Here is a 21,000-nt window from a genome sequence, read left to right as displayed (position 1 = left end):
AGGAATTAGGGATAAATGACAGAAGGTAAGTTGTCTTCTACTGACCACAGTAATGTCCCTTACACAGGAAATATTCAATAAATGCCTGTTGATGTTCATTCTGCCTCCCAACTCCTTACACTGTATTGCTTTTGTATATATTTTCTATATGCTTATTTATATATGGTCTACTCTGCCCCAAACCTTCCCCATACTACCATCCAAGAATTTCTTGAGGGCAGGGATTGTGTCCTTGTTGTTATTATATGCCCAGGCCCTAGTACATGCCTGCTTCACAGTCAATGCTTAAGAAGTCCTTGATTTGTCCAACAAAAATTTAATTGTATGCTTTACTTCAAAGTCCTATAAGCTCAACCAATGACGAGAAGACTGAAACAATAGAGACCACCAGCCTTGATATTCTCTATTCAGTTACTGTTTCTGACATAGCTTCAATAGCTTGTAAATTCAACAAGAACACTAGGTTTACTTAGAGGTTATGAAATTATAGAGAAATAAAGGTGGAAGGAAACTTCTTCTTTTGGCCGGGGGGGGGGGGTGGTGTGTGTGCCGCGCAAGGCAATGAGGGTTAAGTGACTTGCCCAGGGTCACACAGCTAGTAAGTGTCAAGTGTCTGAAGCCAAACTTGAATTCAGGTCCTCCTGAATCCAGGGCTGGCACTCTATCCACTGCGCCACCTAGCTGCCCTGTAGAAGGAAACTTCTTAAGAAAAGTTTTTGTTATATGTTTATTTTGGATATATTTCTTTATCTGGCATGCAAATGAGGTAACTCTACCCTAACCTATTTGAACAACGTCCTGATGCTAGAAAATGAAAAATTCACAAAAGATACTGACATACTATTGTCATTTCCTAAGTAAACTTAACTGATGTAAATTCATTAGTACAACACAGATCAGAAATAAAAGCCTTGAAATTGCCTCACCCAACAAACACTAGATATACTTCCCAAGTAGATAAAAATAACAGAAAAGGGAAAACTGACAGAGCAGTGGTATCAAATTCAAATAGAAACGTGGTCAAGTAAACCATGCATAATAAGGATTCCTATGAACTGTATATTGCCTTAGAGAACCACATATTAACATTATCTACATTTTATTTATTGTATTTTTATTTATTTTAGGCCAAACTCAGGAAAAATGTATGATGAGATATGGTGAACTGTTTGTATAGGAAGAGGAAGTGATAACTTATGCATGGCCTACATGCTCTTTGGTATTAAGTAAGAGTGTGAAAGGACCCTAGAAGACCAGCCAAACACCTCCCAAAAAGATTTACAGGAGGACATGGCAAAAAGTAAAAAGTCACACAGGATGAGAGGGCATGGATAGACTGTAATCTGTAATACTGGATGGTAAAATTATAGTCACTGAAGTATAAGGCAAGTTCTAAAGTATTTATTTATGCAATGAGAAATTACATGTTTTTTCATATAATACTGTCTAATTAATTTCTAGAATATAAATTTATAGACATGATGTATCAGAGTACCATCTACTGACACATAAAAATGCATCTGTATAAAGAGTCTGAGAATCATGAAGACATAGAATACTGGATATGGAAGGGCTTTTATAAAATATTTAGCAAAACCCTCTCACTTTAGAGATGAAGAAACTGAAGCTCAGAGTGCTTATGTATCTTGTGGTACTATTGTGTTGGGCTAGATGTGACAAGAGCCAGGATTTCCTGATACCTAGTCCATGGCTCTTAATACTTGAATAAACAGCAGTTTGGTATATTCAGTCATAAAAAAAGCTTCATTTCTGGAGTTTTTCTCTGAGTCAATATATTTTTGCTAGGCGTACCTCATGAGCATGTTTAGAAAATGAATCTGCACTTGATAGCATTGCCGCTGTCCTTTCTTCGAGATCACCAAGTTTCTGTCCTCTTTCATCCAATGCCAACCTGGCTCGAGCCAGTTCACCAACAACGCCAGATGCTGCTCCTTTCACACCTTCAATACCACCAGGACCAGGGATGTGTTGAGCAAGACTCCTGGATGCCTTTCCAGAAGCTGATTCTCCAACTGAATATATTCATTGATAAGATAGCAATTTTTAAAAAAAGGAATTTTTTTTGTCATTCAAAATTCCAAACTGTTTATAATACTTGTTACCATTTATATGCAATTTTAAGGGTGTTAGAATTTAAAATAAAAAGTATTTATCATGAAATATGTTAATGGTCCACTGATACCTTTCCTTGATATTCATGTAAAAATATTACAATGACAAAATTATCCTATTAGTAGATGTTTTGAAGCTAGTATACTGAAAAAGAACCTTTGATAATAGCAATCTTGGGGCAGCTAGGTGGTGCAGTGGAGAGAGCACCAGCCCTGGAGTCAGGAGGACCTGAGTTCAAATCCAGTCTCAGATGCTTAACACTTACTAGTTGTGTGACCCTGAGAAAGTCACTTAACCCCAATTGCCTCACATACACAAAAAAAGAAAAAGATAATAGCAATCTTAAGTGTACAAAATTTAAGTTTCCTTAATTAATATGAGTATAGATAGGAAAATATAGAAATAGCACAATTTCATTATTGTACAACCTCTTTATTGATGATTTGTTTTACCCCCTTTATTTTCAGTCAAATCCATCAATTAATAATAAACTAGAGATGTCCAGAGGAGGGCATCCAGGATGGTCAAGGGCATTGACTCCTTCCTGAAGTGAGGCTTAAAGAATAGCATATTTAGCCCGAAGAAAAGAGGACTCAAGAACGACACAAGCTGTGATTAAGTAGGACTCCCAGGTGAAAGTATTTAAATGTTTTTCTGATTGGCATCAGATGACTGGAAGAGGAGGAGAGGTGGAAGTTACAGAGACAAATTTAGGCTTAATATAAAGGAAAAAAAATTCCTAAATATTAAGAGATTTCCTAAAGTGTCTTTCTTAAACTGTGGGACCCTGAACACAACAGACCAAATATGATTTAAACAAGGCAGAGTACATCGGAACTATTGCTTCCTTAGTTGTGGAGCATTTCATACATTTAAGAAAATTTTATATTGCTTAAACGTTTGCTTTTGGTGATATGTTTTTCTAAAATAAAAATAAATTAACTTACAGAGTTCTTCTCTGTCAAGGGACTGTGCACCACCTCCAAACAAGCCTTTAAAAAATCCCCTGTTTGGTGCTTCAGGTGTTTCTACTGGAGTGAAGAGTTCACCTAACATTTCCTTTGAAACCAAAATATAATTGTTAAAAGGTAGATGAAAATCCCGTATGTGAAAAATAAAGCAAAGCCAAAAAGCATTATATTTTCAGCTTAACCTTATAATGTTTACTAGGATTTACAAATATATTGTGTAAACACATATTAATTAATTTATTCTAGAAATGCATTCCTAAAAAGTTGGCAATAAAGTATATTTCTCTAGTTGAATTTTTCCCACTGAATTTCACCATGAAACTGAATATACATTAAATACTACATTTTATCCCCAGTATATAAGCAAAAGCTAATAAAGTAATTTTAAAAATCATGTTCAGAAAGAAAAGAAAACTTTCCAATAAATAGGGATAATTATGGTCAGTTTAAGTTACAAGCAAAATACAAACACTGTATTTACATTATATGAGAGGTGACTTGATGTAATGGAGAAGAGCAATGAGAATCAAATGTCTGAGCCTTGGTTATACCATAGAAGATCATTAATTTGGAAGTTGTAGAGCGATTCAATCTTTTATTTGGAGTACAAAAATTCCTAATTATTCAAGTATTATCATTCATGATAATAATTACCCCAGAAAACAAGAGGAAATAAAAAGGGAACTTCTAAGTACCATTAGGAGGCCACCTTAAAAGCATAGTGGGAAAAAAAAAAAGAGCTGTAGAATACTATGTATTTCCCTCAGCTATATCAAAGAAATACCACTCTTTCACTAGTAGAAGCAAGGCGTATTAACATAGCAATGCCTTAGCATTCCTCTCTTAAAAGTTGAGAACAAGTTTACAATTTAGCTTGCTTTGGGAAACTGGCAGGAGGGTCAACAGAGGATATGGCTGACTTCCCAATGTCAACTACAAAACCTGGATTTTTCTGGAGTGTCACTCTAGTTGAGTGAGCACAAGGTGAGGAAGCAAATTAGAGAAGGCAAAGACAACTACAGAACTCTGACTGAAAAACAGCACATTCCAACATTTATAATCAGCTTCAAGTTCCAGGAAGTAGCTCAAACTCTTCTTTCTTTTTCATTTTCTCAAGTCTAAATTTCTGGTTATCAGATTTCCATAAGACAGGGTAAATCAAGAATGAAAAGGCTTTCCAAATGCTGTGAACTCCAAGAAGTCAATACTAATACTGCTTCAGTGAATGTTGCTGCCAACTTCTAAAGTCCAAATTTAAATAAAAAGTAGATTATGATAAAGTAGAATTCATTTAAGATTATGTATCAATCTTTTCCAAGCACTATACATATGAATAACCAAAAAAATATTTGTGATCTAGCTTAAATCGCTACAGTTCAAATTAAAATGGAATGTTTCCATTTTTAATTTTTAGTTTTGAAAAATATTTTCCCTCCAATAATTTCAGATACTTGACATTAATGTGGGCCTCAACCCAAAGTGAGATCCAAGGGGCTACATTACACTGTATTATCTTGGCCGTTCCCACTAGGATGTTGGGAATACTTTAAGGACAAAACAAAATTTGTAGTACTTAAGACTATTTATGGAAACAGGAAAAAAAAATCTACTTTCAAGTAATACGAATAAAAAATAAAAGTGGATAACCTTGTTATAGAATCCCAGAGATGGAATTAAACATGGAGATAGATCATCTAATCCAACTATTTATTTGACAATGAATTCACTGTACCATATCTCTGACAAATGATAATCTTGGCTTTGATCCAACGCCTATAGTGATGGGAAATTTACTGTCTACTAGACAGTTCATTCTATTTTCAGACAACTTTTTGTTAGGAAGTTCTACCTGAAATTGTGCCAAAATTTATTTTTAATGCAACTTTCACCAATTAGTACTAATTTTGTCCTCTGAAGCCAAGTAGATTATATCTAATTTCTCTTTTATGGCATTCTTTCAAATATTTCATGATAACTACCATTTCTTCCATATCTCAGCCAACAAGCTGTCTTCTCCAGGCTAGACATACCCTTCCTCACATACATGCTTTTCAGTTCCCTAATGATTCCAGTTGCCATCCCCTGAGCATACTGTAGGTTGTCAAGAACTATCTTTAAAAAGAGTAGCAAGAATTATCCAGTATTAAAGATGTGATGCTCAAATGCAAGGTAGAGTAGACCAAATACCCTACACCTTCTTATACTCTACCCCTCTTACGGCCTAAATTCATGTTAGTTTTTGGGACAGCCACTTCCCACGGTTGGCTCACATTTGATTTTTGTAGCCCCATAAAATCTCTAAACTCTTACACATTGGATCATAGATTCAGAGCTGGAAGCACCTTCAAAGACATGGCGTCCAACTCTTTCATTTTACAGATGAGATGGCGATGTGACAAAGTGCCCTTGTCAGGAATACTTTGCTTCATTTTCAGTGTTCCTTTCACTAAATGATGATGCCTCTCTAGCCACACACAACCCAGCTTATATTATAGTGTAGCTTTAAAAAAAACTAGTGAAGAACTTGGCATTTATCCCAATTTGATTAAATCTTAGATTCAGCCTCCTGTGCCAGCCCTTTTGGGATTTATTATGGAGAAGCAGTGGCATGATGTAGGTAGAGAACCTAACTTGGAATTAGGAAGATGTACCTTGTCATTAACTACCTATGTGACTATGGAGGATTTGTTTAACCTTCCTCTGAGCCTCAGTTTCCTTATCTATAAAATGGGAATACTATTTGTAGTACATACAGCATTGTTGTGCAGCTGAAACAAGAATTATAAAGCCCTATACAAACCTTAAAAAGCTACACAAAAAAGTCAGGTTATCATTTTTATTTTTATCCAGTCATCCAACAAACATGGGAGATCCCTTTGAGCTTCACTTCATTTGAAAATTTAATAGCTGTCAATCATTTTCATCTTGGCCATTTCAACACAAATGCTGAACTGGTCAAAACCAAAAGCTGAGCTCACCCACACAGGTCTTTTTCTATTTTTACTGGGTTTTACTGACTTAGAAATAGCATTCTCTCTCTCTCCTCTGTATACTGCTTAAAGCAGTGTTTGGAATGATAAGACAGGGAAAGAGAAAGTCATGATCAGACCTCAGAGAATAAGGTGGGGACCCTAATCAACTGGTTCTTTTCCTAACCTATGGCTGGCAAGATTATACCTCTAGCTCTTCGTAATTCAATTATCATCTTAGAGCACCTAAGGGCACTGAAAGGTTAAGTGACTTGCCCATAGTTAGTTTACAACAGAGGTAAAAATTTGATTCGAAATTGACTCCAAGGCTACTTCTTTCACACAGTACTCAAAAGATGGTGTGCTTTGCCTGAACAGAACTAAGCCAGAGGAAACTATGTTGGAGTTGCATAGCAGTTCTGATATGCATGATGATCATTCATTCTGGAAACAGGGATACGACACTAATCAAAACACCTAGTAGACAATTTTTCGTGAAATTTCCTTAAGGACACATGCTGCTCTTTGACATTTCCTAAAGGACACATGCTGCTGTGGTTATTTTCATCAAGGCAATGATCCAATATAACCCTGAAGGATTTATGAAAATTGCAATCCATCTACAGAGAAAGAACTGATGGTATGTGAAAACAGATGCAAATACATTAAAATTTTTTTTTGACAATTCCTTAATCTGAAGTTTTGTTTTTTAACTGTTCTCTCTCACAACCTAGCTAATGTGGGAATGTTTTCCATGACTACTCATGTATAACTTATTTTGAATTGCTTGGGTTCTTGTGGGTGGGGGGTAGGAAGGGAGGGAGGAAGAGAAGTTGGAACACAAAATTTTAAAAAATTGATGTCAACCAGGGCAGCTAGGGGGTGCAGTGGATAAAGTACCAGCCCTGGATTCAGGAGGACCTGAATTCAAATCCAACCTCAGACACTTGACACTTACTAGCTGTGTGATCCTGGGCAAGTCACTTAACCTTCACTACCCCGCAAAAAAAAAAATGTCAAAATTTGTTTTTACATATATTTTGGAAAATAAGATTAAAAAAAAAAGGACACATGCTGCTCTTGCTCCACTGTTCAGACAAGGGAAGGAACTGATCTTGTTCCTAGGTGCCACAATTTTACTTCTTCCCTGAAGAATTCAGTTTCTCCTCAGGCACACACACTCCAGCACCCATAACCATATAATTTTATCCAGTAAAGCAAATTAACAGGTGTCTTGGAGCCAAAATGAATTCAATCTATTCTCAGACTTTAAATAGGCAAGAAGTTTGGTTCACTGGCATGGTGGTGCACATAGAAAGCAAATGCCTATGAACTATACAGATTAATAAATGGAAAATCTTGAAAGTTTAATCAAAATTTTATCAGGAAAATAAAGGTATCAATAACTTGAGAGGATGGCATGGGGATCAAGAAAGGCCTCAGGTGGGGGGAGAATTTGACTTAGACCCTAAAGTAAATAGGAGTTTAACTGTCATGGATGAGGAGCACCTGCTTTCCACACTAATACCTTATTACAATAGTTAGGTCTTTTAAGCTTAGAAGCCATGATTCCTAAGGATTGGTTACTTCTATTTTAGGGAGTTTATTTTAGGTGAAAGGTTATGAATTTAATCACAATCATTCCAAGCCCCTCGTTAGGAAGATGCCTATTATTTAGGCAGAAGTTGGGCACTCTACCTTAAATTTTTAATTGCATCTACTTCTAATTAACCCAGAGCCTTTTAATGGTTGAGGCAAAAATTCAGGCTACAATAAAAGTCTGACAAACAAAATATCAGATTACATGTTACTGTCTATGGAAAGAGAGGAGCAAGGAAAAAGAGCTGACCATTACCGGGGACAACCCTCCATCGCTGAATAGGAAGATAAACTGGTGGCATCAGCCTGAGTCTTTTGTCTTGAGATAGCTAATCTCCCTCTGTTTTAAAATTAGCTCCTCTCTTTTATGCAAGTTTGTTAAAGGGTAGCCAAGTTTCTCAGCTGATTCAAGGAGGTATACAGGCTCAGTTCCCAACTGTTTGTGGCCGATTCAATCAAGAAGTAGTGCTTTAAATGGAGTGGGGTAATCAATGGAGATCCACCCTTATACCAGGAATGAGGGATACCCCATGTAAAGGCATGGAGATGTAAGATGGAAAGCTTTGTACATATGACAAAAAGGCTATATTGCCTGGAACATAAACCATCCTTGCTTTTACCTCATTTCCTCTTTTTGGAATCCTGAACTTATTATTATTATTTTGTTTTGTTTTGTTTTATTTTGCAGGGCAATGAGGATTAAGTTACTTGCCCAGGGTCACACAGCTAGTAAGTGTCAAGTGTCTGAGGCCGGATTTTAACTCATGTCCTCCTGAATCCAGGGCCAGTGCTTTATCCACTGCACCACCTAGCTGCCCCCATCCTGAACTTATTATTGACCATTTCAATACTATACTGTCTTCTACCCTTCAACTTCTTGATCTCCTGACCTACCATAATTCATGAACTGCCAATATTCAACCTATAAATTCTCACTCCTACCATATGCCTTTTCTATTCCTATACCTGTATTGATAACCATCACTGGGGAAAGTCATACATCTGTGCCACATGGGTTTACTTCAAATTAATTTAAGATAATCTCAACTAACATATGGTGATCTTCACAGTATAGTCTTACTATCGCAGCAGGAATTCTTTTAAATTCTCCTCAGGCCCCTACACCTCCTTCATTCTTTCTCAAGAGAGCAATTTGCCTCTTAATTTACCTCTTTATTAGCTACTTGTCACATGTCAACATTGTTGTACATTCTCAACCATCTTCAATTTTGCACTGCTCTAGGTTCTGAGGAAGTCAAGGCTTGTTAAGGCTAAATTCTTCATATGTATCCTTGATTCCTTCCCCTCTGAAAGGTTGCCTCAGGGATCAATACTTCTCATCTTCAATATTTTCCCTACTACCTGTAAATATACCTAGGTTTTTCTCATTAAAAAATAAAATAAAATAAAAACCTTCATTTGATGGTACCATTACATCAAACTATTGTCTGGTCTCTCACCTCTCTTTCTTGTCAATCTCAGCTTCGTAGATTGCCCACTTACTTTGGAACACTTTACATTCATACTTCTAGACTGTAATAAAACTTTCTCTCCAAGGTTACCAAGAATGTCTGATGGGTTAAATCTCGTAGCCCTGCCTCTGTCCTCATCATACTTAATCAAACTACAGTTTATGACACTATTAAAACTATCTCCTGGGGTAGCTCGGTGGCACAGTGGATAAAGTACCAGCCCTGGATTCAGGAGGACCTGAGTTCAAATCCGGACTCAGACATTTGACACTTAGTAGCTGTGTGACCCTGGACAAGTCACTTAACCCTCACTGCCTCCCCCCTCCCCCCAAATACTATCTCTTCCTAGATACTCTCACTTTCACTTGTTTCCATGACACTAGAAACCTGACTCCAGATTCTTGTTCTTTTCTGAGCTGTCCAAACACTCTTTTATCACACTCCTTTGCTGGTTCACCAATCATTTCCTACTCTCTCTATGTGGGTGTCCTGGGCTTTGTCTTGTGCTTCATTTTCTCAGGGATTATTTCTCTCCCTTGATGGTCTCCTCAGCTACTGTGGATTATATTAGCCCTATGGGGCTGATTCTTCAGTGTATCTTGCTCATAAACTCTACCCCATAATATCCCATCTCAAACTTAAAATTCTATAGTTTGTTCTATTCTCAAAATAGAACTTATCATCTCGCTCTTCCAAATTTCTTTGATTTTACTAAATGATCTACCTTTCCTTCCATCCAGGTCCTTGACTTTGGAGTGAATCCACATTTTTCTTGACCTCTTTGTAGCAACTGATGTCAAATGCTCTCTCTTTCTAAATTGTATTTCCTCTTGAGTTTTTTGACATTATTTTTTCTGGGTTGTCCTTCCTGCCTAACTGCCCTTCCTCAAATTCCTTTGCTAGATTATCATCCATATCCCACCGCTACTCCAAAATGTGCTTGTACCCAAAGGCTCTCTCCTGGATCTATTCTCTCTCCTGATGACTTCATCAATTTTTGAGTTCAATTATCATCTCTATGTAGATGGTTCCCAGATCAGTATATTTTGCCGTGGTCTCTTTTTTCAGTGTCAGTTCCAGTATCATGAACTGCCTATGTCTTCTGGACATTTCAAACTCATCAAGCCCAAAAGAAACCCTTCTTTTCTCTGACCTCTCTTCCAAATTTCTCTAATTTTGTTAAGAGGATAACCATCCTTTTAGTCAACCCTTTTAGTTTAACCCTTTAGAAACTTGTCTATGACTTCTTACTCTCATCCTCACATATCCAATTAGCTTGATTTTTATTTCCATAATATTTCTTGTATCTGACCCCTTCTCTACTCATGATTTTTTCTCTGATCTATTGCAACAAAATATTGATTAGTCTCCCTTCCTTAAGTCGCTCCTCTCTTCAATACACCCTCCACAGAGTTGCAAAAGTAATATTCCTAAAACACATATCTGATCATCTAATTCCCCTGATGAATAAACTCCAGTGGCTCTCTATTATTCCTAGGATCAAATGCAAACATCCCTATTGGGAATTTAAAGCTCTTCATAACCTTGCTCTAACCTACCTTTTCAGACTTATCATACATTATACCCCTTTATACTTTGATGGTCTATCGTAATAGAACACATTCCATTTCCTGTGTCTCTGCCTTTGCAAAGGCTGTCCTATATGTCTGGGATGCAGTCCTTCCTTCAGGTTCACCCTTAATTTTTCTAATCTTTCAAAACTCAGTTCAAATGCTACCTCCTACATGAGATGTTTCCCTGATCTAATTGTTTATGAATTATATGCATTATTTAACTATGTTTTATGAGTATTTTGTATACATGTAAATGTGTATACATTGTCTCCCACAACAGAATGTAACTCCTTGAGGAAAGGGACAATTTTATTTTTATCCAGCACCATTCATGGAGGACAAGATACACTTAATAAATGATTCTTGATTCTTCCCTCTCAGGCACTCCTTATTGTCATATTTTGTTGATACTAATTACACAACAACTCTGCTGGGGTGCTGTTCTCTGTACTCATTCATTTGCCCTCCTATTCTGGTCTTAATCTTTCCTCTCCTACACTATACTGTAACAGCTTCATAGATAATTCCTGCCTCTTTTCTTCAAACCATCCTCCACCCAATTCCCAAAATATGCCTCCTGAGGCATGGATTTGAGTATGTCATTTCCCGTCTCTAAATCTTTTAGTAACTTAATCCTTAATATAAAATACAACCTCTTCACTCTGGCATTTAAGGCCATTTACAACCCATCTTTCCAGCTTGATTTCACACTACTTTCTTTTTATGCAATCTACATTTTAACCCAAATGTACTATGGCTACTCTTCAAACTTGGAATTCCATCTCTAGCCTCTCTGCATTCTTACATGCTTTCTTCCACTTCTAGGATATTTCATCCATCCATCCATCCATTTATTTATTTCCTGTCTCTCAGAACCCTCATCTCCCTTCAAGGCTCATCTCAAGTACAAAATCTTTTGTGAAATCTTCTCTTAATTGTTAATGATCTCTCCTCTCTTTGTATGTATGTATGTGTCTATGTATGTATGTGCAATACATACACACACTTACACATGTTTCATCTCCCAGTAGAATGTGAGTTCCTATTTTGTTTGCCTTTGTAACTACAGATCAGTGCCTTCCAAAAGTATATTTTTCATATTTGTTTAGTTGAAATGAATCAATAAACATATTATAATTTTAGCAAACTCTAATGCTAATCTACACTGTTACTAAAATAGCTAAAGAAATCTAATGATATTAGAGTACATTTTCTGCTAAAATGTGATCCTCTAAGCTTTCCTTAATTCTGAATCTATTATAGTATAGACACTTAAAAAAATTTCATGACATAATGTAATTAGGAATGGCTTACCTTTTCATTAAAGCTTTCTAATGATGATAGACTTTATAGTCCTTTACTTTATCCCTTTTATATGAGCAGAACAAGAAGCTTACATGGTAAAAGATTAGAACTCATGAAGCATTCCATGCATGTGCTTTGAAAAGTATGTGATCCTCTTTTCTTCCTTATCTCTACGTATAAGTGTATATACATACACACAGAATTATATATTCATTAGACTTAAAAACTAAGACTGGGGTGCAGCTAGATGGCACAGTGGATAGAGCACCAGCTCTGGAGTCAGGAGGCCCTGAGTTCAAATCCGGCCTTAGACACTTAACACTTACTAGCTGTGTGACCCTAGGCAAGTCACTTAACCCCAATTGCCTCACCAAATAAATAAATAAATAAATAAAACTAAAACTGAGAGACTTAAAAATAACTTTAAATTCTTTAAAAGTCTGTACTGACTTAAAATAAAGTGCAAGAATAAATTTAGTAACAGGGAAAAGTTAACAGGGACCTGTACTGTCCTCCAAAGGAGGCTAAAAAATAATTGGTCAATTGATCAACAAGCATTTACGAAACACCAGTGCCAGGCACTGTGCTAAGTAAGTGCTAGAAATAGTAAGAAAGGTTAAAAAACAATTCCTGCTCTTAAGAAGCACACAGTCTGGGGGGCAGCTAGATGGCGTAGTGGAGGGGGCAGTTAGATGGCGTAGTGGATAGAGCACCAGCCCTGGATTCAGGAGTACCTGAGTTCAAATCCCACCTCAGACACTTAACACTTACTAGCTGTGTGACCCTAGTTAAGTCACTTAACCCCAATTGCCCCACAAAAAAAAAAAAAAGAAAAAAAAAAGCAGCACACAGTCTAATGGGGGAGACAACATGTAAACAACTATGCACAAACAAGTTATATACCGGATAAACGGGGAATAATCTCAGAGGTAAGGCACTAAGAATAAGGAAGACTGAAAAAGGCTTCCAGAAGGTGGCACTTTAGATTAGATTTGAAGGAAGCTAAGAGGCAGATATGTTCAAGTAAAGTGTTCCAAGCATGGGAGGATGACAGCCAGTGAATTAAATGCTGGATATCAGAAGATTAGAATGCCATGTTCAAGGAACAACAACAAAGACGCCAGTGTCACAGGATTTCAGAGTATTCAGAGGATAGTATGGTGTAAAAATACTGGAAAGGTAGGAAGGGTCCAGGTTATGAAGGACTTTAAAAGCCAGAGTATTTTATATTTGATCCTGAAGATAACAGGGAGTAAGAGAATTGATTAAATAGGAGTGTAGGTGTTCGTGTGTGACATGATCAGGGCACTGCTTAAGAAAGATGCATTTTACAGATGAGTGGAGGGTGGACTGGACTTGGGGAGAAACTCTTGTAAGTAAGACAAACCAGATATAGTGATAGTCCAAGTGTGAGGCGATAAGGGCTTGTACAGTACTGTCAGATAATTGACTCATTATTTTTTTACCCTAACTAAAAGCTGGAGAAGTTTGGATTTTGTATGCAGACATTTTGGGGGATGATTTAGCCTATAATATTTTTTCCAAAAATTGAGCTTGTTGATAATTTACATATCACTTCCATTTGAACAATTCTAATGATTCTGGAAATACTTTTTGAGATCTTCTTGATAATGTAAAAAATTTGATAAAATGTTTGTGCCAAAATTGAATTATAAACAAATAATCAATTATAATAGATTGATAACCTTGTTCTAAAATTCCCTTATGCTTGCACATAAGACTTGGGGTAGTAATGCTTTCCTTTCATTCAATAACCTAGTAGAAAAAAAATAAGTGTTTAGAGAATAGTTACGTTTGACTTGTTCTTTACTGAATTCAGATTAAATGAATAAAAGAATGGTATTGAAATTTATAAAAGAGCTAAATAAAACAACAATATGTTTACATTTTAATGAATAACATGTTTCATTCATTAATGTGTATATGGCCATATTATTTAAAAAACTTAAAGAATGAGGGTTTTTTTTTGTTTCTAAAGATCAAATATTTAAGAAAAAAAGAAAAAATAGTATATAAACCTATTAGAGAAAAATAAGTAGACTGAAAGGGAGTGTTTACAGAAGTTTATATTTTGGGGAATGTTGTGAAAAAGCCACATTTTTGTATGGACTAGATTAAAAATATATTCCATTATTAGTGTTCAATTCAACATATGGTGACTAAGTATTCACACCAAGTTAAGTATTGTGGATGGCTGAAACGAACAAATCACAGCTAGACATGCTAATAAAATATTAAGGAAAATGAAACATGTGATCAAATAATTACAATACTAGACAGAATACAAGTATGCTAAGAAAAGAACAAAGGAATGAATAAAAGGAGAACAGAAAGAGGATGAAATTAGAGAAAAGTTTCACAATCAAATGGTATTTGACTTGGGCTAGTAATGCTTTCTTTCAGAACTGTTGTCTTAGTGAATACTAAAACTGTTACCAGGGGAGTACCATATGTGAATCTTGCTCAGAAAAAAAAGTAAATTTTTATTTAAAGACAAAAGGTGAAAAATCTTTATCCATTAAAATACAGCCTAGGTTACCTAAAATTAGTGGATTGTGACTTTTCCCTCTCATATTTAATAATGTATACCACAGAGCACCCCAAAGGACAGATATTTAAAGAAAAACCTGAATTTATAAAATAGATGATTTAGGAGTTATCTATATTGCATCAAAAGGTTGACAATGGTCCATTTAAATAGTGTTTTTTCCTAATGCAAAGTAGTATTCAATTTACCAATTAAAAAAAAAAGATTTACACATACTTTAACAACACATCTATTTTGCAAAATGGTTACAAATTGTAGTGTTTCTAATAGTGGCAGGCATATGGTAATCACTTGGTAGGAGTAGTAGGAGTCACAGCTCTTTAGATAAAGTTATTTCTCTTAATATAAATAAAAGTAGTTAGAGAATATATCTCCATTTTTCCTTCTCAAATATTTGTATGTATATGTATATACACATCTCTACAGAAAAATTCAAATATGTACAAAGATCTAAAACAGAATTAGAATTCTCTCTAAATTACACCATCACCTTTTCAAATAATACTTAAAAAAATTTTCCCCAGTGTTATATGCTATGTTGGTGTTGGCAATACAATATTTCCTAATTCTTTAACTGGAAGGAAAAAGTAATATTGGAAATAATATTGGAAATAATAACATATTCATAGGCTAGTAGATAAACCAAGTAGAACAAGATAAGAACTTAGTACTACCTTCTCATTTTCGAGATGAGGAAAATGATGTCCAATGAGCTTAAATGACTCGTCCAACATCAAGCTGGTATTAAGTGGCAGGGGTAGAAAATGATGAACCCAGATCCCAATTCCAACACTCATGCCTCTGTGGAACTGTTTGTACAATAGTCATACCACACCCACTACATTTCTTATTAGAAGAGGTTTTAAACTTGGTCATGCAAAGTCATGAGACAAGTCATCACCATGATGTCAAGAACCAAGAGTATTTCTCAGAGGAAAAATCACTTTTGAAAAAAACTAATAATATTTTTGCCATTTACCTGGAGGTTTTCACAAGTTTCTTGACTGTAAGTGAGTCTCTGAATTTCTGTAGGTGAGACAAGATACAATGCTTGCCCATTATTGGTGAAGCAGAATGTTCTTGCTATCCTCATGTTGGTAAGTGGCAGGTAATATACATCCAACAGTGGCCTTAAACTTGGCAAACTTGAAAAAATAATTAAAACACTATTAATAATAAATAAGGGTATACTTTAGTTTTAAAAAATTATTAGCTTTTTAACTGAAAATTTATAATATCTTTTAAAATCAATATTAACTAGAATATTAGTAAATTTAAAACTTTAAAATATTAAACCCAATTAGTATTAATCAAAAAAATTTTAAAGATGAAATCCTTAAACAGGATATCTGATAGAACCAAAGATTAATTAATCAATAGGCATTTTACATGGGTATCACCAAGAAACTCTTGTCCCTAGACAGCATTGGCTTCTAGATAGTAGTTTGTACCTGTACTGAAGTAAATTCTTCTGTCTAATAAACATCAATTGCATTCCTCAAGATTCTATTCTTGAAAGAGGAATGGAGTTTTAATTGTTTAATAGGAAGTTACAATTACTACAGCAGTATGATAACATCATTAGTACAGCTGCTAGACTATATTTTGCATAACTTCTATGAAGATTAGATAATAAGTGAACATGATGGATTATTTAAAGGCACTCCCACCTAAACTTTTCCCCTCATTCCCCATAATGAAAGTCCAGGGCAAGACCTGTTTCTTGCTTCTGTATTTGTATCTCCCAACTTCTAGTAGAGTACCTGCTATAAATGCTTCCTGAAATGAACTGAAGCTATTAACTATTGACACATATATAAAATAATTGTTTTTTTAAATAGTACCTTATGTGTGATGTAATTCATGTAACATTTATTAAGCCACATTGTTTTTTATATATATATTAGTGAGGCAATTGGGGTTAAGTGACTTGCCCAGGGTCACACAGCTAGTAAGTGTTAAGTGTCTGAGGCCGGATTTGAACTCAGGTCCTCCTGAATCCATGGCCAGTGCTCTATCCACTGCGCCACCTAGCTGCCCCTTTAATATTTTTTTAAAAACCTAAACACTCCCCAACTCATGGTACATTTAACTATTTTCCTTTGCCAATGCTTGTAAATCACACATTATTTGATATTTGGTACTTTATGTATCTCTGCCCCTCCCCCCCCAACTCAAGAAACTCCAGTGGCTATCATCTCTAAGATGAAATACAAAAATCTTCTGGCATTCAAAGCCCTTCATAAATTAACCCCTCTACTTTTTCTGTCTTCTTACACTCCATCAAGTCCTCTTTATTTCCATGACAAGGGTCTCCTGGCTATTCCCTAAACAAGACATCCTATTTCTCTGGCTGTCCCCCATACCCAGAAGGCTCTCCCTACTCATCTCCACTTGCTGGATTCCCTAGCTTCCTTCAAGTACCAGCTAAAATCTCACCTTTTACAGGCTTCTATAGGAAGTATTTCCTAATCCCTTTTAATTCTAGTTGATTATTTCCTATTTGTCCTATATGAGTTTGTTTGTACATAGGTATTTGCATATGGTCTCCCTCAGGAGTTCATGAGCTCAAGGGCAGAGCCTGCCTTTTGCTAACCAAAGTACTTGACACACAGGAGACACTCAATAAAGGCTTAAAGACAGAAGGATTTGGGGTTATGTGAATTTTGGTTAAATCACTTTCTAGGTTGCTGGGATCTTACACCTCATAGATATATCCTCATCAAAGAGTGGAGGCACAATGGTATACTGTAGAAAGGAAGACTAGACTCTGGGTCCAATCATGGGTTTTAAACTTATTTGTCCATGGTCATAGAATAACTTCCTAAAACTCTCTAATCCTTAGCTTTATTATCTATAAAATGAGCAAAATTATGCTTCCACTCTACTTACTTCATAGGATACAATCATTCATTTAATAAGTGTTTATGAAGTCCCTCATATGTGCTAGGCTTCTAGAAGATAGAAACACATAGATAATGCAATGCAAAGTCATTTCTGGCATGGAGGGTAGGAGGTGTGCAGGATATCAGGATAGGCCTAGTAGAAGGAGTGACAACATGAACAATACAGGAAGGTAGGTATTCAAAGATGTGGAAGTAAATGAGGAATGTTTTCCTTTAAAGGCATGGAGATGGAAGAGAGAACATAAATGAAGAATAAATAACCCGATTCAACTGGGATGTAGAATGTGCCATGGATAGTAATGTGAAACAAACCTGAAAGGTTTGGAAGTGCCAGACAGTAATAGGTTTTAAATGCCAGAGTAGTTTCTACTTTATTTTGATGGGGAAAGCACTTAAGCTTTCAAGTATTAAATAAATGTGGGTGATTACTGCTCATAAGCCACCTTGCCCCCTGCTTGGTGATCTTTTTTTATTTCCTATGATTTGTTTTTCTTTACATTTTCTTACCCTCTCTTATACTTCTGACAATCCCTAGCTTTCTTTTCCCCTTGTTCCATTATTATACTGAAATTATACTAATTAAAGCATTCAGGTTAAATGGAAGGTGAGAGAACAGAATTCTAAGTACTAATTCATTATTAGAAGTGGTATTTTTTAATTAAAGAGAAAAATGCATATGCCTTTTTTAATGAGTAAAAGATGAATGTGTTTTATAACTTGTTTAGGTTTGAATTACCTCAAACTTTTTATTAGGCTTACTATTTACTTGTCAAAGTTTGAAAAGTGAATTTAATTACCTGGAGGAGAGCAGCCACATAAAAACAAAATGAATATCAACATTATAGGTATATAGCTACTGTGGCATAGTAAATACAGTGCTGGCCTTGAAGTCTGTCAAATCTCACAGCTTGACACTACTTGTATAACCCTGGAAGAATCACTTAACCCTTGTGTGTCTCAGGCAGCTCCCTCAGATGTAGCTATTAAGTCACAAAATCAAATCTCTTATGGTATACAAACAACACAGTTACTTAACAGGACCATAGAAACTTATCATTACTTTCAACAGTTAAAAACAACAGTGGTCAATATACCACCACATATTTCTATTTTATTCTCTGGCATATTGAGGATATAAAGAGATAGTGAAGCATGCCTTAAAAAATTCACTTAACTTATAGGCAGCTTTATATGTAAATTGGAGATTAATGCTTGCACTATGTACCTTATGAGGCTGTTTTGAAAAAAAAAAGTGCTTTATAAAATCTTAGATTGCTATATAAATGTGAATTATTATAACTTCAACTAATAAAAGGTTTGTTCTTTCAAGGAATGGAAAAATAAAATACTATCTATTATTTACAAATATATAAAGGGATTAAATCATGCTATGTATAATTATATCAAATAAAAGTTTATAAAGGAAGATAAAGTCATTTATTTATTTATTTAAATAAATAAAATAATAAACCCATGAGCCAATAAAACCCTCATACTTAAATAGAATACTGAAAGGCCTTAAAAGGAAAGCATTTTTTTCCTCTTTCTAAAAAAACAACCCAGCAAAATAATCCTAAGTTTCTCCTACCTAAAAGTCATAATATGTCCATTGGCACAGAAACATGCAAGGCAAATGCTATTGCTCAATGCCACTATATCTCCACGAAGAACAAATGAGGTCTCTGTTATATTTTGCTTATAAGCACAGTTCTGGGTTGGCAGTGAGATCACTTTTGCTTGCTTTTCAGAACAAATCACTGCGTATTGGTTTTCATTGATTTCCTGAGAGGAAGAGGGAGATACAGAGACAGGTCGACGTTTTTTCAACTTATCCTTTTCATCTTTTTCTTCAGGCACATTGTATTCTCTCCAGGGTTCATATGCTGGTGGCATTAAACATCCAGTGGTATCTAGAAATGCCATTCTTAGAATTCCCCCTTTTAATCTCAATATGGTACCTAGGACAATGAAATTCATCAAATAAAGTTAAATAAATTTCATTAACAAATTTCACAATCTGAAATAATTTTCCCCAACTTATTACAAAGGTGAAATTCAAATTTCAGATACTAAAGAGATTAAACAGGAAAGAATTTCCTCAAGATAAAGCCTTAGAGAGAGAGAGAGAGATTAATGATAAATTTCACAACTTAATTAGAAAATATTTATTCGATAAACTCAATTGGGTTACTATTAAATGATTGCCATGCCATTAAATTCCCATACTGGTTGAAGTGTCATAGAACTATTTCTTCATTGATATCCTGCTTTTCTCACAGGTTACTGTATTTATATTAGAGGATGACTAGAGTTAATGGACATAATCTTTTCTTTTATTATCTAATCTCCAACTAAGACATTTCTATTTCTTTTTAGCTATTTAAAGAAAAACTAAAGATATATCTATGTCTATCTTTCTATCTACGCATTCATCCACATACACTGCATTACTTCATCCAGTTTAGTAATAAGGCTTCTATATTTCATATGACTTTATTTCATATTTTTTCTGAGAAATTATGAAGCGTATTTTACTTCTTTTCATTTAGAAAAACATGATATAATACTTTTAGTAATGTCTTTAAATTCACCTGCAAATATATGTGGAATTAACTTGACTAGAAAAACTTATTGTTCTGGTGAAGCCTTTCAAAAAGATAACTTTTCTTTTCTTCCAATTTTTATTCATTGTCTTCTGAAGTTCATAAGGGTTTTACCAATCAAATGAAAGTACTTGAGCAGCTTGGTTAATTAAGTGGAATATATTAAGTTTAAAAACATATATACTATACCAATATCTAATTCTTAGTCTGGTCTAAAGATAATTTTCTTTCTAGATGAATTAGTCATGTTCTTCACTGTTCTAGATTCATTTGTTTTATACATTTTTACTATGGGTGATGTCAAAGATAAGAGTATTTCTGATAATTTTGTAGTTGAGATTTAATGAATGATAGAATATGCATGTGCTCTAAATAGCTAGAATTTCCAGTACATAAAGTCCACGTAATAATTTAATTTTAAAAACTCATTTTGTGATTCATTAGAAACTGGTGTGCCATTATGTATCTCAGAATAATGAAGGTAAACATTGGATTTTATTAGCAAGAGGAGAGAACAAAAATTTGGAGTAGCCATGTAGGTAACATGCCACAAGTCATCTTGTATAACGCTATTGCTAGTCTTAATACAGCACTGTAAGTTACAACATGGTCTGATAAAATTGACCCCCACAGATCTCATTATAGAGATTTCCAATGAATAAATCATGTCTATTATTATTTTAAAAAATTAAACAATTTAATATATAATCTTTACATATGCTTAAATGCAAAAAAAAAAGTGTTTCTCATTTCTTCTCTCTGTTCAAATTACTGCCATCTTAGTTCAGAACTCTTGATAGATTATTCTAACAGCTTCCTAATTTGTTTTCCTGCTGCAGGTTTTTCATATTCTAACCATCCTACATATGGATGACAAAGCAATTTTCCTTAATTGCAAA

General features: G+C 34.9%; 1 protein-coding gene across 4 annotated transcripts in view; it reads right to left on the bottom strand.

The window, feature by feature from the left end:
- Positions 1-21,000, bottom strand: part of STXBP5 (syntaxin binding protein 5) — a 196,271-nt gene that overhangs the window by 7,479 nt on the left and 167,792 nt on the right. For all 4 annotated transcript variants that reach the window (XM_043999574.1, XM_043999576.1, XM_043999575.1 and 1 more), the window contains 4 exons: positions 19,087-19,456; positions 15,572-15,737; positions 3,081-3,192; positions 1,813-2,033 (listed from right to left, as the gene is read on the bottom strand). In XM_043999574.1, the coding sequence (XP_043855509.1) occupies positions 1,813-2,033; positions 3,081-3,192; positions 15,572-15,737; positions 19,087-19,456 (869 nt within the window). The remainder of the gene's footprint in view (positions 1-1,812; positions 2,034-3,080; positions 3,193-15,571; positions 15,738-19,086; positions 19,457-21,000) is intronic.

The sequence above is a fragment of the Dromiciops gliroides genome, chromosome 4, assembly GCF_019393635.1.
Source record: "Dromiciops gliroides isolate mDroGli1 chromosome 4, mDroGli1.pri, whole genome shotgun sequence".
Taxonomy (NCBI): Eukaryota; Metazoa; Chordata; class Mammalia; order Microbiotheria; family Microbiotheriidae; genus Dromiciops; species Dromiciops gliroides.
This window is presented reverse-complemented; position numbering and strand designations above follow the sequence as displayed.